The sequence below is a fragment of the Elaeis guineensis genome, chromosome 10 (assembly GCF_000442705.2).
Source record: "Elaeis guineensis isolate ETL-2024a chromosome 10, EG11, whole genome shotgun sequence".
NCBI lineage: Eukaryota > Viridiplantae > Streptophyta > Magnoliopsida > Arecales > Arecaceae > Elaeis > Elaeis guineensis.
Window position 1 is genome coordinate 32330307 of NC_026002.2, and position 19622 is coordinate 32349928.

The following is a 19622-nucleotide window of genomic DNA, read 5'->3' on the forward strand; positions in this document are numbered from 1 at the left end:
AACAGTCCTTTGCTAACAGGTGCCTTGCTATGTTAGAAAAATGGGATTTTTGTCATTCATTGATTCAGAAACTGCGATTGCAGTAAAATTATGCAAACAAACAAAATTGGTAAGGAAAAACATAAAAGCAGAAACTATATAGAAACTATACGGCCTCTCCAGTGAAAATTAACAAATAGTAGCTACCAATGTGCTCTGATACTGTTTGTGACCACCTCTATCTTTTAAATCTCAGAACATACAACATACATGGGGGAAAGCCAGTAAGCAAATATAGAAAACATAGATGATCTACCATATGCTTCAGTGCATGGTGAATATTTCTTTCTTCAGGTATTAACAGACCAGAATCTGTGATTTATGGAGTCCATATCATATTGCTGCCCTCAGAGCTCCACGTGCTGCCTCACGTTTCATCTCTGCAGCTTTTCCACTTCCTCTAAAGTACATGTATACTTGCTGCCAAAAGAAACAATACCAACCATGTGAATTATGGCGACAACTTGAATGACATGATAATATGTATATGCATGCTTTGGTTCTTAAGTTTGAATCAATAGTTGTCGAGTAATGTAATGTTTTTGGCATGTAATAAGACCTCTGTAGGGCTCTTATCCTCGTTTTTCTTTTTAATTTTACTGAGAAGCATTATGAAACATCATGAAATTGGACCCCCCAGCATCAGAGGATGGAACAACGACACAGCAATGGGAAAGTGAATATCTAAAATGATGTGTCCCATACTACCAGGTATGGATTTTTTTCCCCTCTTATTTTCCATCACAATTTTGAGAAATTTGTTGTTCTCTTGTATTTTCAGTAAGCATAAGGAGACCTGTGCCCTGATCCTGAAAAATAATTCTATTGGTATGGATCAATAATCCAGAGATACATTAAGATTCCCCTTATCATAAGCTTGGCAGGGTTTATGATAAATCAACCATAATCCATCGCCTTCCTGGCCAAAAGTACTGGGCACTACAATTTGCCAACCAAAATACTGCATAAGCATGAATGACCAACATATAGAATTTCCATCATCAACTAAAATTGCATATATTGATATGAAAATAACCTGAATGACCCAGATACTGATCAGTGACTCAATGCAGAAGAACCCGAATCCAATGAAGTAGAAGATCTGCAAACAACAGAGGAATTAAGTTGGATATCTATTACATGATCAGGCAAACTGAAATTGGTGAGGAACTCCATTGTGTTAAATCTGACACAACCTATCAAAGCAAAAGACAATGTTTAACACTTATTAACATTTAAAGACTGATAACCGATGAAACCAATGTCTATTTTAAATAGTCAAACTCTATCCTAGGCTTGGCTAGAAAACAAAACCCACCTATAACAGGAACTGTTGGCTCATAGTTGTGTTGCTTCAGTAACAAACTGAACCAACTATAGGCTCACAATGATTTGCAACGAGCTAAAGGCATTACTCATCTGAGCATAGAACTTGTAATGATGGTAATTGGAGTTCAACCTACCATCTCCAGTTCTCATCTGCAATGGCTAACCAGACAAACTGAGCACCAAGCATTCCATTGTACACTATTGGAGAATGTACATCTTTATCCATGACTCTACATTTTGTCAGCTAGTTTACTAAAGCATTTGCTTAAGCAAAAAAGACGACGATGGACTGACATGGGAGAAGTTAAAGAGAAGCAATATATCTAGCCGAAGTTTGAGGTCTGGTAAGCAAACAAACAACAATGATAAAGGAAGTTTTATACATGCTTACCCCAACCAAAACATTATCACCAATGACATCTATTGCTGCTAGGATACCACTGTTCCACAAGCACAGAAAAAACATCAGCGAAGTTCACATTATTATGACAATTAACAAATATGATCATTGCCTTACTTTTATTTGAACATTACAGAAACTACTGAAATTGTACTCTACATTAAATGAAAATTATTGTTTTTAAACCAATAATGGCCTTGATCAAAATCCCAACACTTTTGAAAGATATAATTCCGTATATCTCACAACTCTATATACTGCAGTATTTTCAAAGTTTCCCCATTATCCTACCAGATTTTGTGATAGTGGTGAAGGGGTTAGCAATATGTAAATTGAAATAAAAGGACGAGAAAGCTAACATATTACCGAAATCCTTTACAAAACAAAGGATGTTATTAAAAGAGACTATAGCCAAACACGTATGTGCTTTTCGTAGTGTGCAGACCTTGCTGTCCATTACAGTGCACCATGAACCAAGTCATTGCATTTAAAAGGGATGATAAAATTTAGGGAAGAAAATTAGGAAATGGATGGTGTAAAACTAAATAAGCGATATCCTTGAAACTTTAATCATGTAGGGTCATTTTCAAATTACCATCTTCCGCAAGTGTACTTTCAGCCCATAGTAATAATCTGCGCTTTCAAATGATAAACAGCTCCCATCATGCATCCACGAGCAACCACCTTTAAAGTTGCCCTCATGCAAGTTATTTTTCAAACTATCATCTTCTTCAAGTGTGCTTGTAGCACATAATAATTACCCTCTCTTTAAAATAATAGGGAAGTCATGTGATTGCACATGCCAGATATGAAAGAAAAGGGCTCATAAGATCAAGATTCAGACAGAAACTTCAACTAATGTCAAGATTTGCACAAGAATGCATCAAATGCAACAGATAATATGATCTATAATGTGAAGCATTCCTTCCAAAGAATCATTTGGCAGTGTGTGTGCGCGCGCGTGCGTGTGTGTGCGTGCTTTCTTAATGTAACAGCTTACATTAGTAACAGAGGGAAAGTCTGCATGTCAGTGTTAACACAAGAACCAAACTTAAACAAGTGACAAAAAGGGGGAAAAAAGAAAAGGAGGGAGAAAGATAAATAGAGACAATGATTTCATCATGAAGAAGAAAGAATTTTCTTCAATCCGCTCAACTTGAATCTTTTAGAAGAAAATAATAGAGAATATTAAGAATTTTTCAGATGCAGGGTTCTAAGCCCTTTACTTTCATTAAAGATGAATAAAACTATCACACAAATCCTCTATTTATACTAGTAAAGTCCGCTCTTTTAGAATCATAGTGAAATTTCTCTTCTAGTTAAAAAAGATCGAAACTTTCCTTGAATGGCCATAACTTTATTTTGCAAAAAAGCTAAAATCTTCCCGGAGCTAGATCTCGACTTCTATACCAAATTTGGTTTTGTCACACCATCCAACTCTTTTGGGATTGGAAGACATGCCTGGTCAAAGGCTCATCTGAAAAGGAAATTTTTTCTTTGATCGGTCTGTTTTGAGGCCCAAACATCATTGAAACCCCACATCAACTGGGTCCCACAAACACCTTGGGGGTGGTAGCATGCTTGTACTCAATGAGAAATTTGTTTTAGTGCTTGGCACTCTGAAAATGGACACTGTATGATAATGTAATTAAACTTGCTTGGATTTGAATTAAACTTGCACTGGACCTAATCTGGTGTAATTCCAATAGGATCTGTCCCAGTCACTGCCTTCCCATGCAGTAGCACCAGTAACCAAAGACATGGATTGGCACAATAATCTGAAGTCTGAACTGATTGGGACTGACCATAGCCAGCCTAAAGCTTAATCGTGGCAAAAATGGTGTTGCACCAAAAGGTGCACCAGATGTGTGTATGTCATGCAAATCAATGGCAGTGTGAAGTGCACAATATGCATAAAGAAACAGATGCACACTATAGTCCAAGGTTTGCATGCAGATGACCAAGTCACTTGCATATCAAACAAATCTCACGGGGTGCTGCATTTTGAGTCTACAACTTAAAGCATTAAAAGCAGGTGCTTCAACAATGCAGTCATGCAGCTTCTGTGAAAAATGAATGCACCATAAATATTTAATTTTATTTACAAAACACCAAGTTCAAACAAACCAAGAAAGAAAATTAACAATACAGGTTTTGTTATGATCCAAATGTCCAGAATTACAACAATGATAGATAATAAGAAAGTCAGATATACGTACAGAAAATGCACATGTTTGTTTATTCATTTCATAATGGAATTTCTTGCATAGCAAAGAATATTTGCAATTTACATCAGACGTTCAATATGAAGACCAATTATGATTACCACAAAACACAGACAGTCTTGTCAGAAAACCACCACATAAAATGTACGATAAGGATTACAAACTTAGATGGTAGACATCCATTAAATTGATGCAACTCAGATGACCAAAACAGTGAAGAAGTCAAAGAACAAATTTACTAAAAGATAAACAAACATTGATCCATATAAAAATAGAATACAAGGCAAGATGTATATACTATATAGTCTCTTAAAATGTTATATTTCAAAGTTGAAGTTAATTATGATAAAGATGCAGGTCTATGAGATAATGAGTGAGAATGGGAGAGATGACTAAGATGAGTTTCTAATGCACACCTGCAACAGTGTTTACTCAATATTGCAATTGGCAATTGTAGAGTTTAAAGTTCTCAAATATATGACTTTCAGGTAGTTCAGTTAACAAATTAAGTTAACAAAATAGCATTCTCGTATTTAAGAAAACATACATCATCTTCCTAGAGAAAAGATATGGGGCGATGGAACCATTAAAAGAAACGAAATGAAAAATTACAAACTAATGATTGAGCTAGCTATGTATCTTCTATGCAACAAAACACTCATTTATCTACAACACACTTATTTATCTATATTTTTCATGTAGAAGATACTAAAAAGGAGCTTACGTTAAAGATTTTCCCTTGAAAGGAAAAGGTGGAGCAACAGCACAATAGATGCAGAAAGCAATGTGAACCTGTCAAGCAGGGGGAAAGTATGAGCCTTTACAAAAAATTCTAATTATTAATAACTACTGCTTTATGTATGGAAAACTTGTCCGAGTAATGTTACACACCATGTAAAACATGAAAAACCATCCAAACTTCATAGCACTTTCAGTCCTGAAACACATGTTGCAATGCAATCAAAACTACAATCTTATCATGTAGTAGTAATGCAATAAATGATATGCAAGACATATGAGTGCAGCATAGGTACTAAAAAACCCTCATGTGACAAAATTGCTTTACCTCATTGCACGATAAAGAGGGCGGTACCACAACACATAAGCTAAAGGACAACCAGAAATAAAGTAGATTATAGAAAGGAACCAGATTTTCACACCTATAAAAATTAAAACAAACCATGTTAAAATCATAAAACAGTTTTCTACAGGGTATAACATCATCAACTGACAGATTTGTGATGTTTAAACTCATCAGCCCACCTTCACCCTTAATTAAAGCTGTTGTGACTGCAATGATATTCCAAAACAGACATGCGGTTAATCCTGCACAACGGCCAAATTGCAAGATTCAAGACAGTATGTTAATAACAATCAAAGTGAGATGACCGCAGTGTCAAAAACATGCATGAAAATAAAAAATATGTGCAGTTAAAGATCCTACTGTTATGGTTAGCGTAATGTTCTTCAATCTTCAGATTGGACCATTACAAACAGGGCAAATATAAGATTCTATTCAATTGGGAGACAGGATATGGAAAATTAATGCTGTAAGGTTTATAAGTAGTTAAACCTATTGGTCCATAGCGCTGTATCAAAATAAGAATGTCATTGTACCATACAAAATACTAACAAATTAGATGAGAGGGTCTTAGCTTGTTGTAATTGTATACTTTAGCTATCATAATTGTAATTATTGAACCATATTCTGTCAGTTGATTTACTGCATCATTGCAACCCATCCAATACTTGCTCCTCAAGTTTCATGGCATCTGAGCACCACGTAAAAGCTTCAAAATCCAATTGTAAGAGGATGACTCAGTAACTTATCTATTACATTCAGTCTCCACTCTCTAGTCTACCATAAAACTTGGCTGCCACAACTTCCACCTTATGAGAAAAAACCTTGCAAACAAGTTTTGAGGTCATTCAGCAATTTTTGGGGCCCAAGCTATTGAGCTGTGATCAAATGGTGTTTGGAGGTCATGTTATCTAAAATTCCACTATTTCGAGCCCTCTAGATGTTTAATCAAATCATAGTACTACAGGCCAGGAGTTTTATCCTGTAACTAGATGTCTTGTTTGAGGGAATGCTATTCATAGCACTGTTCATGCTATAGTACTGTGAATGGTGACCACATCCATAGCCTTCTCATTTGTCTCTTTAGAAGACCAAGTTGAATCAATAGAGGTTGCTAAGATAAAAGTTAGAACCTATGTTTGGGGATCTTAGTTGGAGTCAAATATCTATGAAGGTAAAGGACTGCCTACTACATCTCTAGGAGATATACTTTCCAAGATGAAGAGTCCTAGTTTTCCTTGCAAAACAAGCCATAAAGAGTGTAAAAGGGCCTATTAAGGCACGGTGCCTAACAAGTATGTGGCTTATTAGGGAAGAAACAAAGGGTATCTTTGGCCAGGTTTGGCCCTTCTCTCCTCCTCTCACCTCCTTTCCAAAATGAAGAGTTCTAGTTTGCTTGTGAAAGAAGTCATGAAGGGCATGACAAGGCCTACTGAGACTAGATGATGTAAAAAGGTTCATGGTTTATTAGAGAAGAATAAGGGATTTCTTTTGCCAGTTTGACCTCTCTCTCCTCTAACCTCCCTCCTTCCTCTCTCTTCTCTTTAACACTACACTAATTCTGCTGTAACTCTTTGATATATTACCATGCTTATCCTACATTCAGCTTAGTCCATAAGGACCATAACTGATCTTTTTTTTTTTTTGATCCTTGTTATATTGGTTAATGCTTAAATATAGATCTCAAATTTTGGATACTTTGGATTTTGCTTTCTTTCTCCTCCTTTCTTGGATATAAACTTTAATCATCGTTTCCACAAATTTGCATGCAGCACGACTTGAATTTCAAACTACGGTCAATACCAATTTATTCTTCAACATCTAAACCCTTAAAATTCTCCTCTACCATATTTTCTCTGTGACTAAATATTTGGGATGCCTTATTTTATTTTATTTTATTTTTTTGTTTGATCACAACAGCCAAAAAATCCTTCTTCTGCCTTTTCTGCAAACCAGACGAGCAAAATCTTTGATCTTAAACCTAGATCAGGCTCATCAATAGGACCTTCCATGCGTGTGTAGACAATCCCTACATGGTCCTACATCAGATATCGTCAATCAATAAAAGAAAACTTATTTTTGCAGCAGAACACCGGACAAGCTTCCTCTCCAAACAAAATTGGATTGGGGAAGGAGCTTAGATGAGGTAAAAGAGATGGACAATTTGATTTAGAAGCAAAGAAAGCAAGCAGGAGCCGGATGGAAAAGCAACCAGTCAAAACTTTCACTGCAGAAAAGAATGCATACCTAAAAATGAGGCAAAAGCAAGATACTGCATCCTTTGTGAGTAAATGGGGATTTCATTTGCGATGTCATGGTGAATTATTGGGAAACAAGGTGGCCAGTTTTTTTCCTCTAAAACAACTCCAGCTGCAAAAACATAGAGTGAAATTTAACTCTATGCTAGAAAGTAATCAACCTATTTTAGCCACTTATTACTAAATGCATCAGTCGAATTGCTTTCTGATACCCCTTGATAGTGCATCTTCCCTTCGTTTTAATTCCTGCAGGGTATACAAGATGACATGGTGGTCAATAATACTAGAGGAAAAGAAAAACACAATAAACATGCAAAAGGAAAAGTGAATTAGCTCTCTGGACAGATTAAAAACCCAGAAATTGGTCGATCTTTCACAAGTGGATATTCAGAAAAATGAATATTAGTTCAGGTAACAGCCAGATCAATTGACAAAAAACAAGAATTGGTAGAAAGGAAACTGATTTAAGTGAAATAAAGTAAAGTATATGCCCAACTTCCACATAATCTCATATACTTAATTGATATTTTTTTGTTCTCTCTCCAAATATCAGTTATGTTACAACAAAGAAAAGTTGGATGAGAAATTATTTAGCCAGCCAATGAGACGTTGTTTAAATCACATGATATGTCCACAACTGATGCAATTCCTTTTTTATTTAGCCAGCCATCAAGAAATTGTTTAAATCACATGATATCAGATGTGGTCTCACATGCAACTAGGATTAGATAATGAAAAATGAAACTTGAAAGGCAGATCTTTGAAAGACATTCTGTTTAGTAGGAAAAAATAATGATGAATTGGGTGGAGACAGAACATGACCAAGATTGCATAAATGTGGCAAGTGACTCTGACATACATCGAAATATAGTCAAGTTTCCCTTCATAGGGAGTGTATCATACAAGAACCACAACGACCATGTGTTTTGGGGCAACATGACTACAATTGATATGACACCTTGAAATTTAATTACCATCTACGTATTACTTCATATGGTGCTATTTGACGTGAAGATGAAATTCAACATATCCATACTCTACCAATGACATAGCTCATGCTTGCCCTGCATTCAAGTACAATGAACATAAAACATCAACCAGTTTCTGATAACTGGAACAAGACCTCACAAATTTGATTCTTTATTGCAGGTGCCAGCATCACAGCTATACCCTTAGGTAGAATGTGAACATGGACTGCAGATGCCAACAAAGTGTACATTATAAAATATAATATTAAGATCAGCATTGTGTATCGGACTAAACAGAGTGCTTTAGGAGATTTTGCTGATTGCTTGACCATGTGCTAATTCTTCTAGAAAGAAGACCTGCTGGGACTTGGAATTAGTAAGAAGCGCAAAAGTAAATATGAAGCGATATAGACTTGGAGAAAATTTAGGGATACAGGTTTTGTTATATTTTATCTATCAAAAAGATAGTAGAATGAGGCACTTGATCCTTTGTAGATACTTAAGAACTAAAACCATATTCAATGAAAGTATCATATTGATGTGTTTTAATTGAAAGGGAATTGAAAAAAGAAGAGCAATAACAATGCCATAAAATGCACTTCACCAAATTTTCTTCAGACTGATTATTCTCTAACAAAAAAGTAGAAAGCCATCTGTAATTCACAGGCAGCTAGTCTGAGCGAAAACAATAACATGCTAGGGCAAATTAGACCATGGACCTATCAATTCAAAATTATCAAGATATTGTAATGTCTAGAAAAGCTTCTGTTAGTCAAAAATCTAAGCAATATAAGTTTGAAGGTATCATATATATCTTTAATACATAAAACGAATTCCCCTATTGCTGCCAAAGGGTATGTTACTGCTAATGATGCCCATCTCAAATAATTATCTATCTTCAAAACTAAGATGCCGCTATTAAATGACAAGACTTAAGGATCAAAGTCTCACTAATGATAAAGCATGGTATGCTGGTCATTTAGAAGGTGAAGAAGAAGAGAATATTTAGCAAAAGGACAGTGAAATCTACATATCAAGAAGGCCTTTATAATTTCAAGAGATGAGCAGAACAAACAATAACAAAGGTTTGCAAACAGGTTGAGAATATGATCAATGCATAAACTACATCTCTTTTTGCTAATGCTTCCACTTACAAATCAAGGAGACCAACAAGAATGATCTTTACCAAACAGCACCAAGCTCACTCCATCAAAGTTCTAACATAAAAGTCATGCCATGCCAGTTCATGGCAACTGGCGGCAGTGCCACTAGGTCAGCACAGCACTCATTAGTTCCTTTGTAATTTTTTTTGAACTGACAAGGTTTATTGAATTTCATTTTTTTTTTCATTATTTGTTTCTTTAGAATAACATAACATGTGTCTTGGCATGGAATTCACCACTGACTGGCATACGCCAAGCCAACAACACCTGTTTTTTTTTCGAATTAGGATGGATGGAAGCTCAGCTAAATACCAGAGGCAGGCAGGATTGAACCTAGGTCTCTGACACTCTGTATCAACAGAAGAGACTTTACAAACAGCTAATAGCCACCCTCCTATGCCCACAGCACTTAAATAGTTAAATCTTTGCAGAACATCATGTAACTTCCTCCTGTTTTCCAATCACAGTTTCAACATATTTGACTTCAGGTAGAGCTCATATGAAATAAGGTCATACCAATTTATTTTAACTGCTAGTAGGGCCCAAAGCTTTCTCAATCTCATAAATGTAAATTCATTGTGCATTCCTAATGGTTAGCATATGACTATGATTCATAGTTACAGCTATGAGAATCTTCAGTTTTCCTAAATCCCTAAAACCTGGGTTAGGTTATGGGCTTCTAGCTACCAAAAAATCTCTTGCTTAAGTGGAACTACATATGATGAATAATGGGATGTGCATCCAAGGTACTTGATCAGAAAGGGTTATAACTCAAACAACCAAACTGTGGCTTCTTTGCTTCCCTTGTCATACTACGAAGAAATAGTCATCCCATAGAAAATAAATGCAATACAGGATGCATGCATATGGGTATCTTCCTTTCTCCTCTCCTCTCATGCCCGATCATTTTTAAAAGTTCTTTTTGTGTGCTATGCTTGAAGATAGTACTCCTTTGGCATGATGATGACTTCAAGGCAAGGGAAAGGCTGGTAGAGAGTTCGGTGACCACCAAGCCTGAGAATCCCAACCCCTTGTCACAGAACAAAGATTGAAAGGTGAGTATAACTATTCTACAAGCATTGCACAATTTTTTCCCAAAAGCAGGTCCATATGAAAACAAAGATTCCGAGATGCCAGAGTGAAAATGTTCCAAATCTACAAAAGGCCCACCTATTTTCAATTAAGGTAGCAGCATATATAAAATAAGAAAATCATTTAGGACTACTCAAACATATGTCCAGTCATTAACTGAATATCCCATATTTCAATATTTCCACTATGCATTGGTCTCATTTAGATAATAACAACCACATGGTCAAAATCAACATGTAAATCAGAAATACCTGTTCCCTCTTCCTCAATGCTGCCTCCTTGGCTTGGAGTTCCTTCTCTTTCCTTTTTAGGTCCTGACACAATTTATAAAAAACATTGTGATAAATAAATTAGCTGTTTTCTTATCATTTTTCTTTTGTGTCCGTATGTGTAATATTGAATGTAAGTCTGTATCGATAATATGAACAGGGTTATGATACAAGAAAAGCAGATGGGAGACATTTAAAAACAGCATCCAGATTACTTAAATACCCTTCAAATATTCTAATGCATTTGTAAAAGTTAAAAGTATTCTTGTAAATTGACTGAACATTAAATGTGTCAGTATTAGCCCAGCTGAACTACTCTACTGGGTGCATCTAATGTTCCATTTAAATTACAAGAATACCCTTGCCTTTGAACAATGGGTAATGAATGTAAATGTCTTCCATCTTCCATGTTAGTACTGCGACCTTCTGTGTCCACACAAACTCCTTGTATCCCCTTCTTTTTTTTTTTTTTTTTGTCTTTTTCTGTTTTCTTTTCTGTGCCCCTTTTTGTTTTTTGTGAGTGTTTTTTTCTTTTTTCTTTTTTCCCCTCTGTGCCCCCCTCCACCTCCTTTTTTTTGGTGAGGCTAAATGAATCAACTTACCTTTGTTGTATCAACAGGAATATCCCTTGTCACACCACGATCGTTGTAAAACTCAGCAGGTTCTGGAGGAAGAGGTGAGAGTCTAGAATCCGAAAGACTACTACCAGGGTGCTGGAATATTGAAATTATTGATTAGCATCGCATAAACTATTGCAAGGAATCAAGAAACTCAATGAGAGAAAACAGGTATTATGGTCGAACACAGTACAATTACAAGATTACTACATTGATTATAGCATTTAACATAATTAACATGCTTTCCACAAACAAAGAAATGCCCAATATACTTTTGTTTTGTGTAGAGCCGAGAAATTTTCATCTTTCAGATGAACTTCTAAAGGAGAAATCCTGCTTTTAGTGCACCTAATGAAAGGTAAAATGTAAAAGACAATTATGCTTTCATGTGTTAGAATATGAATCAAAAGAACCTAAACCAATAGGGTCCTGTCTGGTAGGAACATAAGGCTTAGATAAGGTCTTATCCCAGCAAACATTTTTTCCAGATAGGGCATGGATTTAGAATAGGCTACACTCGTTCAAACCTCCTTATGCCCATTTTAGCTGGCATAACTATTTTATGCCTACTTTGGAATTCTGGCAATTTCTGTTGCCCGTCTAGGATTCTGCATGCCCTCATTTTCCTCTATCTAATTCTGATGCAACTACAAGCCCCTTCGCCAACCATATGGCATTGGTATAATCTAGTTATTATCATTGTCCCAGGTTTTCTTCTCTTTCTTGTTCACTTATCTTCTCTAAAAATTGTTCAACAAAGCAACATGATTCTAGTATGCTTCATATTTCTTTGAGTTATTATCTTCCGGTTCGCTAATGCTTTTTATATTCATACATCATTATTCTTTTCTGGTCAAATCATTGAAGGCCACAAGATAAATTTGCTCCTATGTAGGTAATGAACTGAAAAAATTGGTCATTCCTTAACACTAAGAAAACACTCTTCCACTATTAATATAAGCAATAACAATGGGTATATATATGCTGTGATAATCCGATCCTAGACCAGCCACACGAATCTTAAAGCGGCCAATGAAAAAACAAAAAAAAAAGGGTGGAAGAAGACTCCATCGGGAGTCTTCTTCTCCTTCTTCGATTGAATCCGGGAAGAGGACGGGAGTCTTCTTCTCCTTCTTTGATTGAATCTGGGAAGAGCCAAAGTCCTAGGGCAACTAAAACTCCAAGGCTCCTCTATAAATCCCCTCCTCCCTCCTCCTAAGTTGTCCCTGATGAGCACCGGCTTTCCTCCCTCTTCTTTCTCCTTATTTTCTCCCGTTGAAGCCATGGCTTACTCTTATTGTGCCCGCCTAAAATCCTCGCCGGAGACATCACCAGAGCTCGAGATAAGCCCGGCCCCTCTTCCTCTCCTTTTTCCCCTTCTTCCTATGTTATTGCGCTTGGCCGCCGGCTGTTAGCTTCATCGGAAAACCCACAAAAATAGATGCCCTGTTTTTCTCCTGTTTGGGTCAAGCCTTCTTCCTTTTTTGGCCATCAGCGCCGCTACCCATGGCGCCACACTCCTAGATCGTGACCCCCACCTACCTAATAGCTTTCACTGAAGGTTTTGGCCACCGGTGATCGACCAATGACCGAAAAAATAAAAGAAAAGGGGTGGATCCCCTATTTTTTCGAGATTTTTGTTCTTGTTTTTGTTGGCCGACCACTTGCTGCTGGCTGTCCTTTGCTCCAGCATTACCAGCCGCCTATGTCACTGCTCGGCATCGATCTTCCGGCCATCAGCCATCTTGCTCTCTTAATCGGCCAAGAAAAGAAGAATAAAGGAAAAGAAAAAGAAAGAAAGAAAAGAAAAGAAGAAGAAGAGAGAGAAAAGAGAGAGGTTCTCTCTCTCATGTCTCTCTCCCCTTCTCTCTAGAGTTTTTCTCTCATACTTTCTCTCTCAAGATGATGATGGGACCCTAAATGCTATTTTCTCTCTCTCTTCACCCATTTTCTCTCTCTAAGAAGACCTATAGATCTTGTACTGGGCCATCCCTTCCTCTTCTACGAATCCACATTGACTTCGATAAGATGACTCCAAATTAATTTGGTACCTGGGTGGTCTATGGACTGAGTAATCGACCACCTAGTCAACTGCCTTCTTTCATTATTATTTAATTTTATTGCATTTATCGAATGAAAATTAATTATAATTTAATATTTTCAATAGGATTATGTGATTCATCTAACAAAGTTTAAAGATTTAGGACGAACAAGGTAAGTGAATTTTACACTCTTTATTTATTTTTAAATTATTATATTTTTCATACAAATGATCTATTGTTGATGAAATCATATTTTTTATAAAATAAAAATCAACAATTATAAGATATGAAAAAGGTATGTTTTATTATGACCATTGATTTCATGAATATATTTTATGAAAATAATATATTTATGAAATATGAATTTTTTTTTCATCTATATATATGTATGTTTTAAAAAAAAGATATAAAATTTTCAAAAGCTCTCAGATAACTATGAATAAATTCCTAAGGGGAGGTCGACATCCGGAGTTAGCATCCATAAGAATACAAGCCCTGCCAACGGGTATAAAGTTGGCATACGAAATAACAACTCTATCAATTAACCACACTAGCCTTGTCATGGGTATAAAATGACTGTAGCACGAATATCTATGAGAAATATTTTCAAAAATGACATGAATACATGACAAAAATGACTTAAGAATCATGTTTATGAAATGTTCAGGACTTATATATGCATGACTGATTTATGACTTATTTTATTATATGCTTTATGAAATATTTTATTTTGTAATATCTATTATTTTTTAAATATTGTATTATCATGAAAAAATTTATGCTTGATCCAGTAAGGAAGCATAGGTTTTACTTACTAAGCTGGTGTAACTCATACTTCTTTATTTTTCTTTTTGTTTTATAGAGGAATAAGATTAAGATCGACGGAGGATCTAGACTTGGGGATCTGCATAGCAAGCTTAAAAATTTTATAGCTGAGACTTAGTTTATTAAATGATCATGGCTTGTAGTTAACTATTTATGAATTTTGAGATATAAATTTGGTATTTGATTTTGGATTTAGATGCTCTAAACCAATCTTGATTTAATTACTTGATGAATGATAGAATTAAATATCATATTATATTTTATTTGTGATAGATTTTAGCTGATTATGATTGTTAGGATTCGTATTATTGAGGCAGCATCTCTCGATAGCATGACCGTGTTATGTCTCGGATTTGGGGCATGACATATGCAATCTTCTAATGAATTTCATGAATGTGTAAAAGCAATAAAGGTAGTGTAGAATATGATAAACATACCGTAGTATAGAATGGACCTCCACCATAGTTTGATTGTCTTGTTGCTTTTCCTTGAAGTGTTGGCTCCTGTCACAAGAAATCTGATAAAATTAATTCCTGTGTAATTATTTGGTTATGTATCCTCCACTTATTTCATTAGTGGCTGCAGATTTTCCTGTGAAAGTGTTTCAGAATTTTTCTTTCTTTCTTTCTTTTTCTTTTTAAAGTACCATTTTCAATTATCCTCTTCCCTAAAATTGAAAACTATATAAATGTGTGATCTTCTTTTCTATTTCTGTTTCCCTTCTTTCAATTTAACAAATTCATTTCCTTCATGAATGGTCAATGACCATTCCCATCTTTTACATCAAACTTTAAAAAGGAATCCAAAAGAACAAAAAAGATGCAGGATCATGTGTAGAACTACAACAATTGCTTTGTCCAACAACCTTCCAACTACCAACCTATTTCCAACACAGAGTGCCTAATGTGTTCTAAACTCAATGCTTCATTTTGGTTCTCTTTATCTCCATATCTGGACTTCCAGCCTTTAATAGTTTTCAAAACATATTTGGGAGATTAAACCCTAAGTCATAACCGAGGGCACAATCAGCCAAGATTGCCTGATCTAGCTTGAACAGGTCAGCACTTTAGCACTTCTTTAGGCTTCTGTTCAACATTTAGTCTGGCTCAATCGGTACCAAATCAAATTAACATTGTAAGCACATATATCCAGAGCTCATTTTGTAAATTAATATTATAAAGATTTTTTTTTTTTGATAGATAATACTCTAGGCTACATGATACAAATTCAAAAACCAGATCCAAGATCCCCAATTCCAGTACCCAATCAAACTAACATTGTATGCACAGATATCCAAAGCTCATTAGCAAATTATAAAGATTTTTTCTGATTAATGACAATCTAAGCTATATAGTATCAATTCAAAAGCCAATTCCAAGATCTTTTATCAACAGTTTTGGGGCTATTTCTGATGAATGTGTTCAGTATGAAAAATACTAAATAATTTTTACTACATTGAGCTGAAATAAGCTTCTATTGCTATCTGAAGAATTATATGTCCTCATGCTTTGACTCATATCCTTGAAATTTAAACTCAAGCTACTACTAGGGGGATAACATGATGCATTGCCGCCTTCTTATAACATGGTCTGATCAGGAGGAAATGAAATTTCATTCTGAAGAAGGAATAAAGAAGTCTCACAAGGCTTTAGCATTTCTATCTCCAAATTCCATGAAAATAATTTCTTCAACAAAAATTTATAATCCCAGCCATTGGTGTATAGCATGGCATACAATCCCTAAATCATCTCAAGGGTCTAAGCAGTAGACATTTAACAGACAGATGTTAAAATATAAACCATCTGTGCTTAGGAATAGCGCTAAGAACAAATTAACTAATTATTACAAATTATCTCTTATGAGATCCTCTAGCTTCAGAAGTCCTCTCAACTCCAAAAAGGTGCATTCTATTGCAAAATAATATCTCTTATGGGGTCCTCTAGCTTCACAAGTCCTCTCGAGTCCAAAAGATGCATTCCCCATTTAAAATTCCACGAGTCAATGTTCTTAAGTCAAAGGTTATGTTCCAAAAACCTCCTCTATTGCTCTGCCAGGTCCTACTTATGGCAAAAGCTCGTTCAGCCGAGTGCTATACAAAGATGGCATCAAGTCTTCATGTTTTCCTCATCTATGGGTTAAATACTTAATTACCATCATCCGGCTAATAAACAAGTTATGCAGTGATCCAAATAAAACCCAAGTTACCAAATTTACAGCTCTGACCTACAAAGAAATTTAAGTCGAACTTTCCTTCATCAAAAGTAAAAGCACAGGGCATGCTCAATGCTTCTTAGAATTACAAAATTATCGATCAAGATCGAATACTTGGAACATATAATCTATGCATGAATCAATCAACTGCCTTTTCTTGAGGAATTAAGAAGTGAGAAAGATCAAAATTTTCAATCAAAAGTAACTCTACAAATTAGGCCCACAAAAGCCGATAAGCAATTAAAACAGAAAAAGATTGAAGACCGTAAAATTAAATCCTAGCAGCTTACGCCCTGCTTAAAATCCTTCTCCAAGAGGAGCTCAATTGGCAGAGGAATTCATTCATCCACAAAGCAGGGATCCAACGAGATGGACTCACCGAGAAAGGGTTGACCTGCTCCTCCTCGAAGGGGTTGGGGTCGAACCGACCTGCCATCTCTCTCGCGCGCGCCCGCAAAACCTGGGCGAGATCGATGGAGAGAAGGGGAACTTGGAAGGGTTCAACTAAGTAAAGGAGACGACTTCCCTTTCAGTGGAAGCTTCGCCGGCCGGCTATTTGGTCTAGTCGTTTCTCACCGCGTTGCGGGGACACCCAGAGACCAACCGTTTTTATACGGCCGGTTCGGGTGTCGTTATCCATGGGGAACGCGGGATGGTGTTAGAACCTAGGACTTTACCATGGTCACTTGGGTGGTCAGAGAGAGGAAGCTCATTGGTTATAGACTTGACCGTGGTAGTCTTGCAAGCAAGAGCTGGTGGCGTTCCATGGAAGGCGGACTAATACAAGTCTTGGTCTTTAAAAATTTTTCAAAATATATAAAATTAATAAATACAGCCCTGATATTGGTGGACACAATTCAAAAAGGATATATTTATGAAGAAATTACGCATTCGACGTGTCCTAAAGTCACCTTTTTCTGGTAAGAATCCTGAGGTCACTTGAACTACTTGCTTTTGAGCTACATCATAAATATCTCTCTAGTAAGCCTAGCTCAAAATTTTTTATTATTAAATATAATTTAAAAATCAAGCACGGTAAGCCTAGCTCAAAAATTTTTATTATTAAATATAATTTAAAAATCAAGTGTGGAAACTCTGCTGTAGATTGTACGATACGATATATAATATATATCATTTATCGTACAATGGATGATTGCACACGATGAGCTGTGCATGCATGCCGCACACGACCTCATGCAGCCGTCCATGACTGCATGTAGTCATCTATTACACGATGGCTCATGTGCGTGTTGCACCATCATATGATGCATCACTAGTGCACAGAGAAAATTCATGCCCTTAAAAAACAACCAGAGTCCAACGTCCTCTCCCAAAAAAAAAAAAAAAAAAAAAAGAGGAGAGAGGATAAGTTGTCGCCTGGACACGATGTGATCGATAGTGGCTTTAATGTATTTTTAGTTTTTTTTTTTTTTTTTTGGCTAAGAAATCAAGCTAGATTAATATCAACACAGAAGAGTATACAAAACTGTCTTACACTACAAAAACAAAACAGTAGATTCCGGACATATATTTGGCTCAAATGAATACAAAAGGAAACCAAAATAAGAGATTAAGGGGGTAAGCCTGTACACCAGCAAAGCACCATATAACAGCAGCAGGAAGATAAGAAAATACAGAACCAAAAGTGTAGAGTCATTCAACAAGCCAAATAAGCGTATGAAAAGGCAATCTTGCCACAGATATCCTGAGCTCCAGCAAGCAAACCAGTGAAGAGCAGACCAATAAATAAAGGAGCATCAGTTGACAGCAAAGATCATTGTTGCACAAAGTAGCTGGAGAGCCTAATATAGATAATAACTTGATAATGAATTGTGAAGCATCTTCAGAGTAGAACAGAGTGGAGAGTGTAACAGTGAACCGCAAAGTAGCAAGTACTTATGATGAAATAGCTAGAAAGCCAATGGTTGAAGCCCTAATGCAGTTGTGAAACAATACATGGCAATTGGCAAGGTGACACTTTCTCCAGTGATGGATGAAACCACATGAAGAAATTGTTGCTGGAACATCTGCTTTGAAAGAATACTCAAAACTGAAGTCTTTGCATATCAGGTTAGGAACAGTTAATAGGATAATAGAACATGCAGAAAGATCCCTGTACTCCAAGAAAGGCAGTAGAGCCTGAAAATACATAAGCAAGCTGTAATCCAGATATTGCTTACATAAGCTCCCAATGGATGGAGAGAGTATATAATGAAAGACTCATACACAAACAGGAGACAGCAGTAGCAACACTGTCAAATATAGAGAAGCAGTAGAAACATGGCAGCAGAACATATTGTAGAACATGATCAGTAGAATCCCCCAAAGCACTCCATACACTACGTGCACACCACCATATTGTAAACAAGATTAACAATATAACATAGAGTATTGTAGAGAAGTAGAAAACTAGAAGGAGCATAATACCGTTAAGATTACTGATGCCTGTGAAAACCAATACCATAATCATCTACTTGAAGTAAGTGTAAGCATGATACATCCATATCATCGTCTGAATGCCAGGTGAAATCACCAAGGGGGTCCCTGCTGGCTAAATAATCAGCCATCTGGGTTGCTTCTGAATAAACATGAGTGATGTGAAAAGAAGTGGCATATAATTTCCAATGCCAAATTAAGGTCCATAAGAATAGGATTATGCATCTGAGGGTTAGAAGAATTATTTGTAAGCCAAGAAATTACAATAGCAGAATCATCCTCTACCCAAACCCGGATTGCATGAAGATATATCCTGAATTGTAGCCCGGACACCCAACCAGGCTGCAATGAGTTCAGCAATAGGAACAGAGGAAAGTAACAAAAGTTTGCCTTCAGCTTGGATAACCCTAGCATTATGATCCCTTATTACATAGGATGTATCAAAATTAACTTTAAGTGTGCTAAAAGGAGGAGGTAGCCATGAGACTAGTAAAGAAGAAGGGGCATAGGAGGAAAAGTTGAAGAAGAACTACCCCATTGTTTAGACGGCACACTTATAACGGCATTCGAGATAAACAAAAAAGTAGTCAAGACTTAAGCTTTGTGAACTATTTGGGGCAGTGGAATCTGCACCTGATTAAATGTCCTTTCACATGGAGGCATAAAC

At 36.2% G+C, this 19622-nt stretch overlaps 1 protein-coding gene across 1 annotated transcript; it reads right to left on the reverse strand.

Moving 5' to 3' along the window:
• Positions 1 to 110: 110 nt before the first annotated feature.
• LOC105052705 (secretory carrier-associated membrane protein 2) lies at positions 111 to 17122 on the reverse strand. Its single transcript, XM_010933621.3, has 13 exons — positions 16899 to 17122; positions 14746 to 14811; positions 11427 to 11537; positions 10807 to 10869; positions 7545 to 7578; positions 7322 to 7444; positions 5257 to 5319; positions 5060 to 5153; positions 4885 to 4930; positions 4718 to 4785; positions 1760 to 1808; positions 1076 to 1141; positions 111 to 459 (listed from the first exon to the last, which is right to left on the reverse strand). The coding sequence occupies exons 1-13, from the start codon at positions 16953 to 16955 to the stop codon at positions 373 to 375; spliced, it is 927 nt and encodes a 308-aa protein (XP_010931923.1). The 5' UTR covers positions 16956 to 17122; the 3' UTR covers positions 111 to 372.
• Between the last annotated feature and the right edge of the window lie 2500 nt (positions 17123 to 19622).